The 12,830-nt window shown below is 42.3% G+C and overlaps 1 protein-coding gene across 5 annotated transcripts in view; it reads left to right on the forward strand.

The window, feature by feature from the left end:
• The window catches only part of wdr33 (WD repeat domain 33), a 41,930-nt gene that overhangs the window by 1,836 nt on the left and 27,264 nt on the right, over positions 1–12,830 (forward strand). For all 5 annotated transcript variants that reach the window (XM_071362636.1, XM_071362640.1, XM_071362637.1 and 2 more), the window contains exons 2-6: positions 1,277–1,504; positions 4,390–4,458; positions 4,689–4,793; positions 9,363–9,458; positions 9,701–9,852. In XM_071362636.1, the coding sequence (XP_071218737.1) occupies positions 1,301–1,504; positions 4,390–4,458; positions 4,689–4,793; positions 9,363–9,458; positions 9,701–9,852 (626 nt within the window). In that variant the 5' untranslated portion in view covers positions 1,277–1,300. The remainder of the gene's footprint in view (positions 1–1,276; positions 1,505–4,389; positions 4,459–4,688; positions 4,794–9,362; positions 9,459–9,700; positions 9,853–12,830) is intronic.

The following is a 12,830-nucleotide window of genomic DNA, read 5'->3' on the forward strand; positions in this document are numbered from 1 at the left end:
TACAGTACTGAATGTTGTTGCTCTAGTAGGCCTCTACATAGGCTAATTTGCCTAAACTGAGTTTGTGTGGAAAGTGGGGTGCTCAAAGCTCACTCAGGTACTGCTTACATGCGGCATACATGAATGTCACGGTGCAATAGCGTAGACTGACTGTTGCGTTCTTAGTTTGAATTGTGTTCATGGCAGGTTTGCTGTACACCTAGGTTCAATGTATAGATTAATACGCTTGTGCACGCTAGTATGCCAGAACAAAGTTTAAATGAAACCTATAATTGATGCTTGCAAGATGGTATGACTGAAGCCATGTTTTTTTTTTTTGTTTCCTATGTCTCTTGTTATGAGAGACGGGCAAAGAAAGTCTGGAAACCTGTTGCAACAACACCCCTTTTGCCACTCATTAATTTAGACTTGCCCATATTTGCAAGCTCACCAAACTAGAACTCATCTGAACTGATTTACATCAGTCACTGCTAGTCCAGGGTCAGATGTTTTTATTGACCTAAATAGTAGGCCCATGACAAAAGTGAAAACACGAAGCACACAACTCTTTGATTCTTTAAGAACCTGCTGTATGTGAAATATTGTGCTATAGCTTGGAAAATTTAAATAAATGTGACTCTGGATGACAACATGTTTGTTTCCAACATTAGGGCTGATTTCCTAAATAAGTTCATATCTGCTTTGTTTGTTTTCTTGCCACGATACTAATGGGTATCATCCCGGCCCCAGTAAATAGGCCTACTTTAAGGTTGTTAGAATTTGGGGTTGGATCGGCTGATCCTAGATTTGTCTAAAACTGTGATCACTTCCCACCTGTGGTGTATGTTCGCAGTTTCAGCTGTGCCTGTCCAGTCAGGGGAGGTGTCATGCCTTGTTTTTTGAAAAGACAGAACTCTGCAATTAGACAGCATCTACTTATAAGTTGACTGTTCTGAGAATTGTATATTGTGGGTGTTGGTGATGATAAAGCTTCTTGGTAGAGGAATGTTGCAAATTCCATGCCTAATCAGTTACATGGGCCAAAGCTGAATTTGTCATCTGTAGTTACAGTATAATTAATCTCCTAAATAATGGCTGCACAAACCTGTTAGACCCGATGAGATGGCTTTGATGCCCTTTCAAAATAGATTTAGTACGTTATATTTTGAAGAAGCACTGCCCAAGTGTTTTGTGAGAATATTGTGTTTAGCATTTTCTCTGTACTCATGACACATTACTTTTCAACCAACCGATCAATTGCCTCTCACCTCCGCCCCCATCTTCCATCTCTCCCCAGGTTTAAAGGAGCAGCAGATTGACCATGGCGACGGACACCAGCTCCCCGCCACGGTTCTTCCACATGCCGCGGTTCCAGCACCAGGCACCACGGCAGCTCTTCTACAAGCGCCCCGACTTCGCCCAGCAGCAGGCCATGCAGCAGCTCACCTTCGACGGCAAGCGCATGCGTAAGGCTGTCAACCGCAAGACCATCGACTACAACCCCTCGGTCATTAGACACCTGGAGGTAATGGACGTGACATGAAGCATCAGTTATTTTGTGACCAAACTTTTGGGTTCTCTTGTGACCCACTCAATGAACCTTTTTCCAGCTACCAAAGCACAGGCGTGTTTCTAGAGAAACTGGACTTTGTGCACAGATTAATGGCGCTGCATTGGATAGCAGCTCAGAGCTCAACATTAACGCTTGTCCTATTTTCCAAGACAAGTAAAATAACAATCAGACAAAAAATAAAATAAATACACATCACTATCAAACTATTTATTCTGATCAAAGGCCAATATTGGAATAATATTCAAATCTGTTTTTCATGTAGGCCTTATATATATATATAAATAAATAAAGCCTGGATGTCAAAGAATAGGTAATATGCAGGTGATATTGGCTTACAGCGTCATGTCCAAACCGATGCTGACATGAGGTAGGTGACAGAAAATGTAGCCTAACTTTAATAAGACTTTTAATTACATAAATATAGGCTAAATGCTGGTAATGTTTGACAAATATTATGAAAGATCGAATCCTGCTACAACTTCTCTGACGCTCTTTGGCTCATTGGATGTGGCAGGGCTTGCAAACTCACAAATTACAAAGGGAAACCCAGCCACAAGCTGCCCAGTGACGCGACCCTACCAGACGAGCTCAATTCCTTCTATGCTCGCTTCGAGGCAAACATGGAACCATGCATGAGAGCACCACCTGGTCCAGGGGACTAAGTGATCACGCTGTCCATAGCCGATGTGAGTAAGACCTTTAAACAGGTCGACATTCACAAGGTCGCAGGGCCAGACGGATTACCTGGACGCGTACTCGGAGCATGCGCTGACAACTGTCTTCATTGACGTTTCTCTTCCTCAATAGTGTGCAGCAAATTTTACTATATGAAAAGCCAAAATGAGTATGACATCCTGGCATTTAACGGATACTACATTTTCTAAATGTTATAAAAGCTTAATTTTTGCCCGTACCCAACATTACTACTATTTAGAATGCAAGTACGGCTATTCAGACACGGCCAGTTTCTAATATCCACACGCAGACATGACAATGAACGTGGAGAGCTGTACTTGAGCAATCACTCCCACGTATGTACAGTGCATTTGGAAAGTATTCAGATCCCTAGACTTGTTCCACGTTTTGTTACAGCCTTATTATTATTTTTTTTAAATATCCCCTAACCAATCTACACACAATACCCTATAATGACAAAGCAAGAACTGTTTATGTAAAAATAAAATCAGCTAATTTATAATAATTAATTTTTAAATTTACTTAGTATTGAGACCCTTCACTCAGTACTTTGTTGAAGCACCTTTGGCAGCTATTACAGCCTCGAGTCTTCTTGGCTATGACGCTACAGGCTTGGCACACCTGTATTTGGGGAGTTTTTCCCACTCTTCTCTGCAGATCCTCTCTAGCTCTGTCAGGTTGGATGGGGAGCGTTGCTGCACAGCTGTTTTTAGGTCTCCTGAAATGGTCGATCGGGTTCAAGTCTGGGCTCTGGCTTGGCCACTCAAGGACATTGAGACTTGTCCCAAAGCCACTCCTGCGTTGTCTTGGCTGTGTGCTTAGGGTCGCTGTCCTGTTGGAAGGCGAACCTTCGCCCCAGTCTGTCCTGAGTGCTCTGGAACAGGTTTTCATCAAGGATCTCTCTGTACTTTACTTTGTGCATCTTTCCCTCAAACCTGACTAGTCTCCCAGTCTCTGCCGCTGAAAAAAATCCCCACAGCATGATGCTGCCACCCCCATGCTTCACTAGGGATGGTGCCAGGTTTCCACTAGACGTGTCGTTGAGGCCAAAGAGTTCAGTCTTGGTTTCATCAGACCAGAGAATCTTATTTCTCATGGTCTGAGAGTCCAATAGGTGCCTTTTGGAAAACTCCAAGCAGGTTGTCATATGCCTTCTACTGAGGGGCTTCCGTCTGGCCACTTTCCCATAAAGGCCTGATTTTTGGAGTGCTGCAGAGATGGTTGTCCTTCTGGAAGGTTCTCCCATCTCCACAGAGAAACTCTGGAGCTCTGACAGTGACCATTCGGTTCTTGGTCATCTCCCAGACGAAGGCCCTTCTCCCCCGATTGCTCAGTTTGGCCGGGCGGCCAGCTCTAGGAAGGGTCTTGGTGGTTCCAAACTTCTTCTTTTTAAGAATGGTAGATGCCCCTGTGTTCTTGGGGACCTTCAATGTTACAGACATTTTCCTTACACAGATCTGTGCTTAGACACAATCATGTCTCGGAGATCTACCTTCGACATCATGGCTTGGTTTTAAATGTAACCTTTATTTAACTAGGCAAGTCAGATAGGAACAAATTCTTATTTTCAATGACGGCCTACCCTGGCCAAACCCGGACGACTCTGAGCCAATTGTACGCCGCCCTATGGGACTCCCAATTATGGCCAAATGCGATACAGCCTGGATTCGAACCAGGGACTGCCTCTTGCACTGAGATGCAGTGCCTTAGACTGCTGCGCCTCTCGGGAGCCGATTGCACCACTCAAATCATGTCCAATCAATTTAATTTACCTCAGGTGGACTCCAAGTTGTAGAAACATCTCAAGGACGATCAATGGAAACAGGATGCACCTGAGCTCAATTTCGAGTCTTATAGCAAAGGGGCTGAATACTTATGGAAAGGTATTTCTGTTATTTTTAATGCATTAGCAAAAATGTCTAAACCTGTTTTCGCTTTGTCGTTGTGTGTAGATTGAGGAAAATGTTTTATTTAATCCATTGTAGAATAAGGCTATAACATAACAAAATGTGGAAAAAGTAAAGGGGACTGAATACTTTCCGATTGAACTGTATGTATTTGGCTGAAATGTATTTAAATGCAAAGACCTTTGTCCATTTTTTTTCATGGTTCCTTAAATGCTCTCTTTTTCTTGACTGCAGAATCGTTTGTGGCAGCGAGACCACAGAGATTTCCGTGCCATCCAACCAGATGCAGGATGCTACAATGATGTAAGTATGGACAGATACTAGGCTTATGATTTACAGTTAAAACTGGGATTTTTGACCTCCTGGTGTCCGTAATCTAAGAAGAAAATATGCTATCAATGAATCTGTGTCCGCGTGTTAGCAAGTTCTTGTTCCTGCCTAGATCTGATAAATGTTGTACCCATTTGTAGACAATATGCTGAAATGTGTGTATTTTTCTCTGTCATCTCCCTTTATTCCTCTGGCTCTTGTAGCTGGTTCCTCCTGTGGGCATCTTGAGTAACCCCATGAATGCAGTTACCACAAAGTTTGTCCGAACTTCCACGAACAAAGTGAAGTGCCCTGTCTTTGTCATAAGGGTAAGTTTCTTTTCTCTCACACTTTCCTGCACTTGTTCAGGGCAGACTGCTCGTATTTTTCTGAGACCATGTGAAGCCCATAGTGCAGGGGTGTCACTCAATTCCTGGAGGGCTGTGTGTCATCTGGTTTTTATTTCTGTTCATTTTGTGTCCAATTTAAGACCTAGACAACCAGGTGAAGGGAGTTCCTAACCAATCATTAGGCAGGTTTCCATAGACAAAAGCAATGTTGCAAAAAAACATTGCGGCATGTGTAATGGAAAAGGCAGCTATAGGAGAAATGTTCTAAAGATGGACAAAGTTCTTCTGTTCAGCGGATGGATTTTATTTTGTCTGACTTTCTTCACTGCGACAAATGATGGAAACTGTTTTTAAAAAATAAATGATTGCCGAATAGTTTTGAAGGTACGCGCGGTATCTATAAAGCTCCAGTCCACATTTTAAATTAAATGCCTACTGCTTGCTAAATCAAATTATTTTTCAACTATAAAAATGTTTATTTGCTGGAGAAGGATTGTCCTCGCTTTCAAGAATGCCTGAATATCTTCGCCTTACTTTTCTGGTTGGCTGAATGCAAGTTTCACCTTCCAATGCAAGTTTCACCTCTGAATTAGGGCTGGGCTATAAGGCCTAAAAAGCTTTAATTTTAATTTAAAAAATATATATTTTTACTAATGGGAAATTCACAATATACAGTGCATTCGGAAAGTATTCAGTCCCCTTGCCTTTTTCCACATTTTGTTACGTTACATCCTTTTCTAAAATTGATTAATGTATATATTTTTTCATCAATCTACACACAATACCCATAATGACTAAGCACGAACAGGTTTTTAGAACAAAAAAATGATATCACGTTTACATAAGTATTCAGACTCTTTACGCAGTACTGTGTTGAAGCACCTTTGGCAATGACTACAGCCTCGAATCTTCTTGGGTATGACGCTACAAGCTTGTCACACTTGTATTTGGGGAGATTCTCCCACTCTTCTCTGCAGATCCTCTCAAGCTTTGTCAGGTTGGATGGGAAGTGTCGCTGCACAGCTATTTCCGGTCTCCAGAGATGTTCGATTGGGTTCATGCCCTGGCTCCGGCTGGGCCACTCAAGGACATTCAGAGACTTGTGCCGAAGCCACTCCTGTGTAGGGTCGTTTTCCTGTTGGAAGGTCAACTTTCGCTCCAGTCTGAGGTCCTGAGCAGGTTTTCATCAAGGATCTCTCTGTACTTCACTCTGTTCATCTTTCCCTCGATCTTGACTAGTCTCCCAGTCCCTGACAATGAAAAAAATCCCCACAGCGTGATGCTGCCACCACCATGCTTCACCATAGGGATGGTGCCAGGTTTCTTCCAGACGTGACGCTTGGCATTCAGACCAAAGAGTTCAATCTTGGTTTCATCAGACCAGAGAATCTTGTTTTTCATGGTTTGAGAGTCCTTCTGTTGCCTTTTGGCAAACTCCAAGCAGGCTGTCATGTGCCTCTTTCACTGAGGAGTGGCTTCTGTCTGGCCACTTTCCCATAAAGGCCTGATTGGTGGAGTGCTGCAGAGATGGTGGTCCTTCTGGAAGGTTCTCCCATCTCCACAGAGGAACATCATTTTAGAATGATTGAGGCCACTTTGTTCTTGGGGACCTTCAATGCTGCAGACATTTTTTGATACCCTTCCCCAGATCTGTGCCTCGACACAATCCTGTCTCGGAGCTCTACAGACAATTCCTCTGACCTCCTGGCTTGGTTTTTGCTCTGACATGCACTGTCAACTGTGGGATCTTACATAGACAGGTGTGTGCCTTTCCAAATCATGTTCAATCAATTGAATTTAGGTATCTTTTCTTTTTTTAAATATTTTATTTGCTAAGCTAAAAACCTTTTTTCGCTTTGTCATTATGGGGTATTGTGTGTAGATAAATGAGAGACAAATATTTAAATTTGAGAATAAGGCTGTAACGTAACAAAATGTTGTGAATGACCTGTAGAGCCCGATTTAAAGAAATTCGCTTTGTTGCACAAGTAAACATCAATACACTGCATTTCAAACAGTCTGGAATTATCCAATGAAGACTTGTAAAATTATACCTAAGCTAAATATAAGCCTTCAACCATTAGACCCACTAATCATTTAATTATTTGATCAAAATAGATGACCTGCTTTGTTGTAATAATCACTGATCTGGCTTTCAAGTCTGTCTATGAAAATGCCCTTTTTACAAATGTAAATAGAACCATGCACATTGCACATCCACTAATAATGACCAACTTCTGGTAGCAGGCATTGTAGAAAATGTATACAGGTCTCATAAACAATCTCTCAAGCACAAGCCCACTGCTAGTGAGTAGCCAGCTAATCCTTTATGTTTGAAGTCTAGCCAACTTGTATCTATTTGCGTGCTAACAAGGTAGAACAGTTGAACTGTTATGAATGCACCCTCCTGTCCGTCTCCAACTGTTTGAACAGCACAGCCCGTTCCCTTTTAGTCGTGAACTCAAGTGGCCTAGCTACATGGATAAGAAGATGCTTATTTCTCAGAATGTGAACGAGTTGCTAATTCCTTATACAAATGCATTTTTTAATGCTCAATGCGTGTTTATTTAAAACAGACTAGACGGCTTGCACATAAGCCTGTGGCTAAAGTGGTGCTACCAATGCGTGGTACCGCAATGCCGCAGGCGACAAACTGAGCGTTTATTTTCCACAATCGTGTTAATTCTTGATACTCATGTCTTAGTAGGGACTGCTCTGTTGTGCATTTTGGGAGTTGAGACATAAAAAGGGTATCGTTACAAAGGTTACATGTTGGGACATACCTTAAATGCAAATAGCGAGTTGAAACTGCTTGTTGTCAGAGAGGAAGAAGTGATCTTTCGTCCCTTTTTTGTGAGTGTCGGGGGGAGGGGCTTGGTGTCTGTGCGAGGGGGAAGGTGCACACAGCTCAGAAGGAGCGAAGGAAACGAGACCAAGAAGACACACAAAGAAAAATACCTTGATTCTTGCGATACAAGCATTTGGAACATCGTGCTAAAACATACACTACCGTTCAAAGTTGGGGGTCACTTAGAAATGTCCTTGTTTTTGAAAGAAAAGCAAAAAAAATCCCATTTAAAATAACATCAAATTGATCAGAAATACAGTGTGGACATTGTTAATGTTGTAAATGACTATTGTAGCTGGAAACGGCTGATTTTTAATGAAATATCTACATAGGTGTACAGAGGCCCATTATCAGCAACCATCACTCCTGTGTTCCAATGGCACGTTGTGTTAGCTAATCCAAGTTTATAATTTGAAAAGTCTAATTCATCATTAGAAAACCCTTTTGCAAATATGTTAGCATAGCTGAAAATTGTTGTTCTGATTTTAAAGAAGCAATAAAACTGTCCTTATTTAGAATAGTTGAGTATCTGGAGCATCAGAATTTGTGGGTTCTATTACAGGTTCAAAATGGCCAGAAACAAAGGATCTTTCTTCTGTAACTCGTCAGTCTATTTTTGTTCTGCGAAATGAAGGCTATTCCATGCGAGAAATTTCCAAGAAACTGAAGATCTCGTACAACGCTGTGTACTACTCCCTTCACAGAACAGCGCAAACTGGCTCTAACCAGAATAGAAAGTGGAGTGGGAGGCCCCAGTGCACAACTGAGCAAGAGGACAAGTACATTAGAATGTCTAGTTTTAGAAACAGACGCCTCAAGTCATCAACTGGCAGCTTCATTAAATAGTACCCGCAAACACCAGTCTCAACGTCAACAGTGAAGTGGCATATCTCAGACTGGCCAATAAAAAGAAAAGAAAAAGATGGGCAAAAGAACACAGACACTAGAAAGAGGAACTCTTCCTAGAAGGCCAGCATCCCGGAGTCGCCTCTTCACTGTTGACATTGATCCTGGTGTTCTGCGGATACTATTTAATGAACCTAGCTAGTTGAGGACTTGAGGCGTCTGTTTCTCAAACTAGACACTCTAATGTACTTGTCCTCTTGCTCAGTTGTGCCCCGGGGAGGGCAAGTTACACCGTGGTACGGACCGTGGCGATACGTTGGCACATGAGAATGATTAGAATATGGCAAATATTAGTCAATTCTTGCATTGTGTCCATGCTGGCTTTTGTGGGCTACCTGAGACATGAAACAGTTAGGTGGGAGGGCAGTCACTAATGTGCAAGTTTGGAAACACTTCAACCACTTCCTTTTTATTCGACACTCAAGGTTTTAGCTGACTTTTTTTGTGTGGGGTGTTTTGTCATTACGTTAAGCTGTTTTTATCGACACAACAGTTCAATGGAAATGCAACGTAGCAGCCATTTGTTGCATCTATTTTCTATGCAAACTTTTTAAATGTCGGCAAAAAAAAATTGGGATACGTTTATGGAAACATAGCTCTTGCACTTAATTGATCAATCAAGTACAAGGGATAAGCCAAAACCCACACCCTTGGCCCCAGCAGGAAATGAGTTTTCTGCAGAATATAAATGGGCACTTCAGAATATGATTACTAAGTTCAGTCTCACTCTCTTCCTTTTCTTACCTATTTTTGCCTCCCTTTCTCTCCATGTCTCCTCCATCCCTCGTTCATAGTGGACTCCTGAGGGGAGGCGACTTGTCACAGGAGCCTCCAGTGGAGAGTTCACCTTGTGGAACGGACTCACCTTCAACTTTGAGACCATCTTACAGGTGAACATTGAATCCACCCTCCTACAACACTTTACAATGAACTTAACCTTTTGGCTCCGCCGCCTGAATACACTTTCTTAAAAAAATAAGTTTAAGGTTAGGCATGGGGTTAGCGAATCACCTCTTGGAACCACAAGAAATGTCAGCTGTATATCCACCGTCTTCTAGAAATGTGTCTCCAGACCTGTGTTTTTTGGTCCTAGTGCTCTCTCTGACTGCGTCTGTCTCTCTACACCCCTCAGGCCCATGACAGCCCCGTGCGGGCCATGACCTGGTCTCACAACGACATGTGGATGCTGACGGCTGACCACGGCGGCTACGTCAAGTACTGGCAGTCCAACATGAACAACGTCAAGATGTTCCAGGCTCACAAGGAGGCGATTAGAGAGGCCAGGTCTATACACAATCTACCATTTTCTGTAGTTAACCCCAGCCTATTACTGTTGTTATTGCTGTTTCCCCTGAAAATGGTTGATAATTGTACGTCTGTGCTGTCGCAACACTGCACTGATCTCTTCTTCTTGCCATCATCATTGCCTGTGGCTCACGATGAGTTGTGTATCTTGATTTTTTCTATACATAACTACTATGTACAGAAAAGGTTGATTTTCACGGTGTTGTTAAATAAAGTGTTGATCTATATCTATATTCAAAAGGTATTGGCGCACGTTAAAAGACTACTGGTTTATATAGATGAGCCCAGAGGGACAGAGTAATACCGAATAAAGTTGGAGAGGTTGCACTTGACGTTGCTGCATAGGGAGTTTTGAATGTGGCGCACTTACACAAGGGGACAGTATTATCCCTCTTATGGACACACATAGGGTCTCCATACACACACTGTACCACAGTCCCATGGTTGGTTTGAAGTTTTTTGAGATGTAGGCAAATGCATATCTACAATTCCCACCTTTTGAATCCACCAATATTGCCACCCCCATGTTGTTTCCCGTTTTTAATTTATCCCAGTAACAAAACCCACATCCACAAGTGACCCCATAGCTTCTTGAATAAAGACTTTATTTCTGTTGAACACGCAACCAAATTTCCTCTGGGTTTAGAGCAGTTGGCTATCATCCTTCACTTATGCTACCCACAAGGTCGCTTTGACCACCCACCTTCCCACCACCCCAATAACCCTGGTATATTCAAAGTTAAAGATGCACTATGCAGAAATCGCTCTGCCATTGTTTCGTTGCTAAAATTCGAATAGTTAGACTAATTGTCAGTTTGTGACAAAACAAGCAAGTATAGTGTAGAGAATCATTGTACCATCTAAACCGCTGTGAAATATTGCATTTTCAGCTGTTTGAAGCTTGTGTACAAAACGAAACTTAAGAACGGGAAGTATAGAAATAGTGCACATAGAACAAATCTACCGCTTCTTAGACTTGCTTTCAATGAGTGACAGATCTATGACACACTTTTCTATGTGCATTTGGTTGGGTCAGCCAAAAAGTTACATATTCCAGCTTTAATATCTACATTGAATGGGGCGGTGGAGTTAGAGGGATTTATTGAATAAAAGGTTGCCATTGTGTATATTTCTACCTTTGGGGGTGGTTGCCTTCATGGAGCTTTACGAAAATATTCAATAAAGATCATGAATAGGGTTTTATGCTGGGTTTATCTCTGACCTAAAACAACTTAAAGCTTCACTGTTGAATACATCATTTCTCAATGCCACCACTTATTTTCTTTGACTGTTAATGTTTGTGAGACACTTTTACTGTCTTGTTAATGTTTAACGTGCATTGAATCTCCAGGACCAATTGAAAATAAAGCGTCTCAGGGCTGTGGCCATAGCCCTGAGGAAATTGTGACAGGAGGAAAAGGGCACTGCCATCATACAAGCATTGATGGCTATGCTCCGAAACTGAAGATTGCAATTAGGGAACTAGTCAAGAAGTTCCTCAGGTGTCTTATGTCAGGTGTAGGCTGTCTTTGCTGTTGGTATGAGTCAAGTTTGGGCCTATAGGCTGGGTGGTCAGGGGGGCTCTAGTATGTTAGTTCATCACCATGTTACAACTGTTGCTCCAACTACAGATGGAGCCATATTATCTGATTGACTAACAGGAATGCACTACCTCATGACGCTGTAAAAAATAAATCAGTTTGTCTGTTTTCAGACCTAGGCCTAAGCAAATCTGGAAATAATATGGTGCCACCGCTTATCATTTCCATCATTTTGTAAAGTGTATATTGCTTGATCCACAAAACATATCTCTACAGAAGTCCAGTTGGTCAAATACTACTGCTCTGTAATCTCACACTAGACATCCGAGTTACATTTCCCCCTAGCTTCTACTTGTTTGTGTGCACAAATCTGATTTAGTTCATGCGTTGTGGCCGTTTCACAAGGTCTAGTGGAGGGCAAGGCGGAGCGTTCGCCATATTGGCTTCACCTTTCTGATCACCTCCGTCTGTAAACACTGACGGGAATAGGAATAGAGGTGGGTAAGGACCGCAATGGGACTGACTAAGAGTTGTTGAAGATCATGAATCGCTTGCAGATATCGTGCATGTTGATAAGAAGGGTAGGTTTTAGATTTCATTTTGAATTTCAACAGAATTTGATTTTTAGCTGGCTTGCTTACTGTTGCTTTCGTGTAAGGCCTAGACAAATGCAGTTATTGTAGGTATTGGTAATTTGTGGTGGAGTATAGATGGTAATGCTTGTGTAAACTGAGAGAGATTAATTTAACTTGGGTCTAGTGTGAAGCTTGCTTTTGGGTTACAGTTGAGACCTGATTGTGTGTTTTTCATTTTTATTGTTATACATATTTATGTGGACACCTGCTCATCGAACATCTCATTCCAAAATCAAGCATTAATATGGAGTTGGTCTCCCCTTTGCTGCTATAACAGCCTTCACTCTTCTGGGAAGGCTTTCCAATAGACGTTGGAACCAATAGACGTTGCTTCCATTCAGCCACAAGACCATTAGTAAGGTCGAACACTGATGTTGGGCGATTAGGCCTGGCTCTGTCGGCATTCCAATTCATACCAAAGGTGTTCAATGGGGTTGAGGTCAGGGCTCTGTGCAGGCCAGTCAAGTTCTTCCACACCGATCTCAAAAAACCATTTCTGTATGGACCTTGCTTTGTGCACGAGGGCATTGTCATGCTGAAGCGGTAAAGGGCCTTCCCCCAAACTGTTGCCACAAAGTTGGAAGCACAGAATTGTCTAGAATGTCATTGTATAGCTTTAAGATTTCCCTTCACTAGAAATAAGGGGCCTAGCCCAAACCATGAAAAACAGCCCCAGATCATTATTCTTCCTCCACCAAACTTTACAGTTGGCACTATGCATTGGGGAAGGTAGCGCTCTCCTGGCATCTGCCAAACCCAGATTCGTCCGTCGGACTGCCAG

This window comes from Salvelinus alpinus, chromosome 23 (assembly GCF_045679555.1).
Source record: "Salvelinus alpinus chromosome 23, SLU_Salpinus.1, whole genome shotgun sequence".
Taxonomy (NCBI): domain Eukaryota; kingdom Metazoa; phylum Chordata; class Actinopteri; order Salmoniformes; family Salmonidae; genus Salvelinus; species Salvelinus alpinus.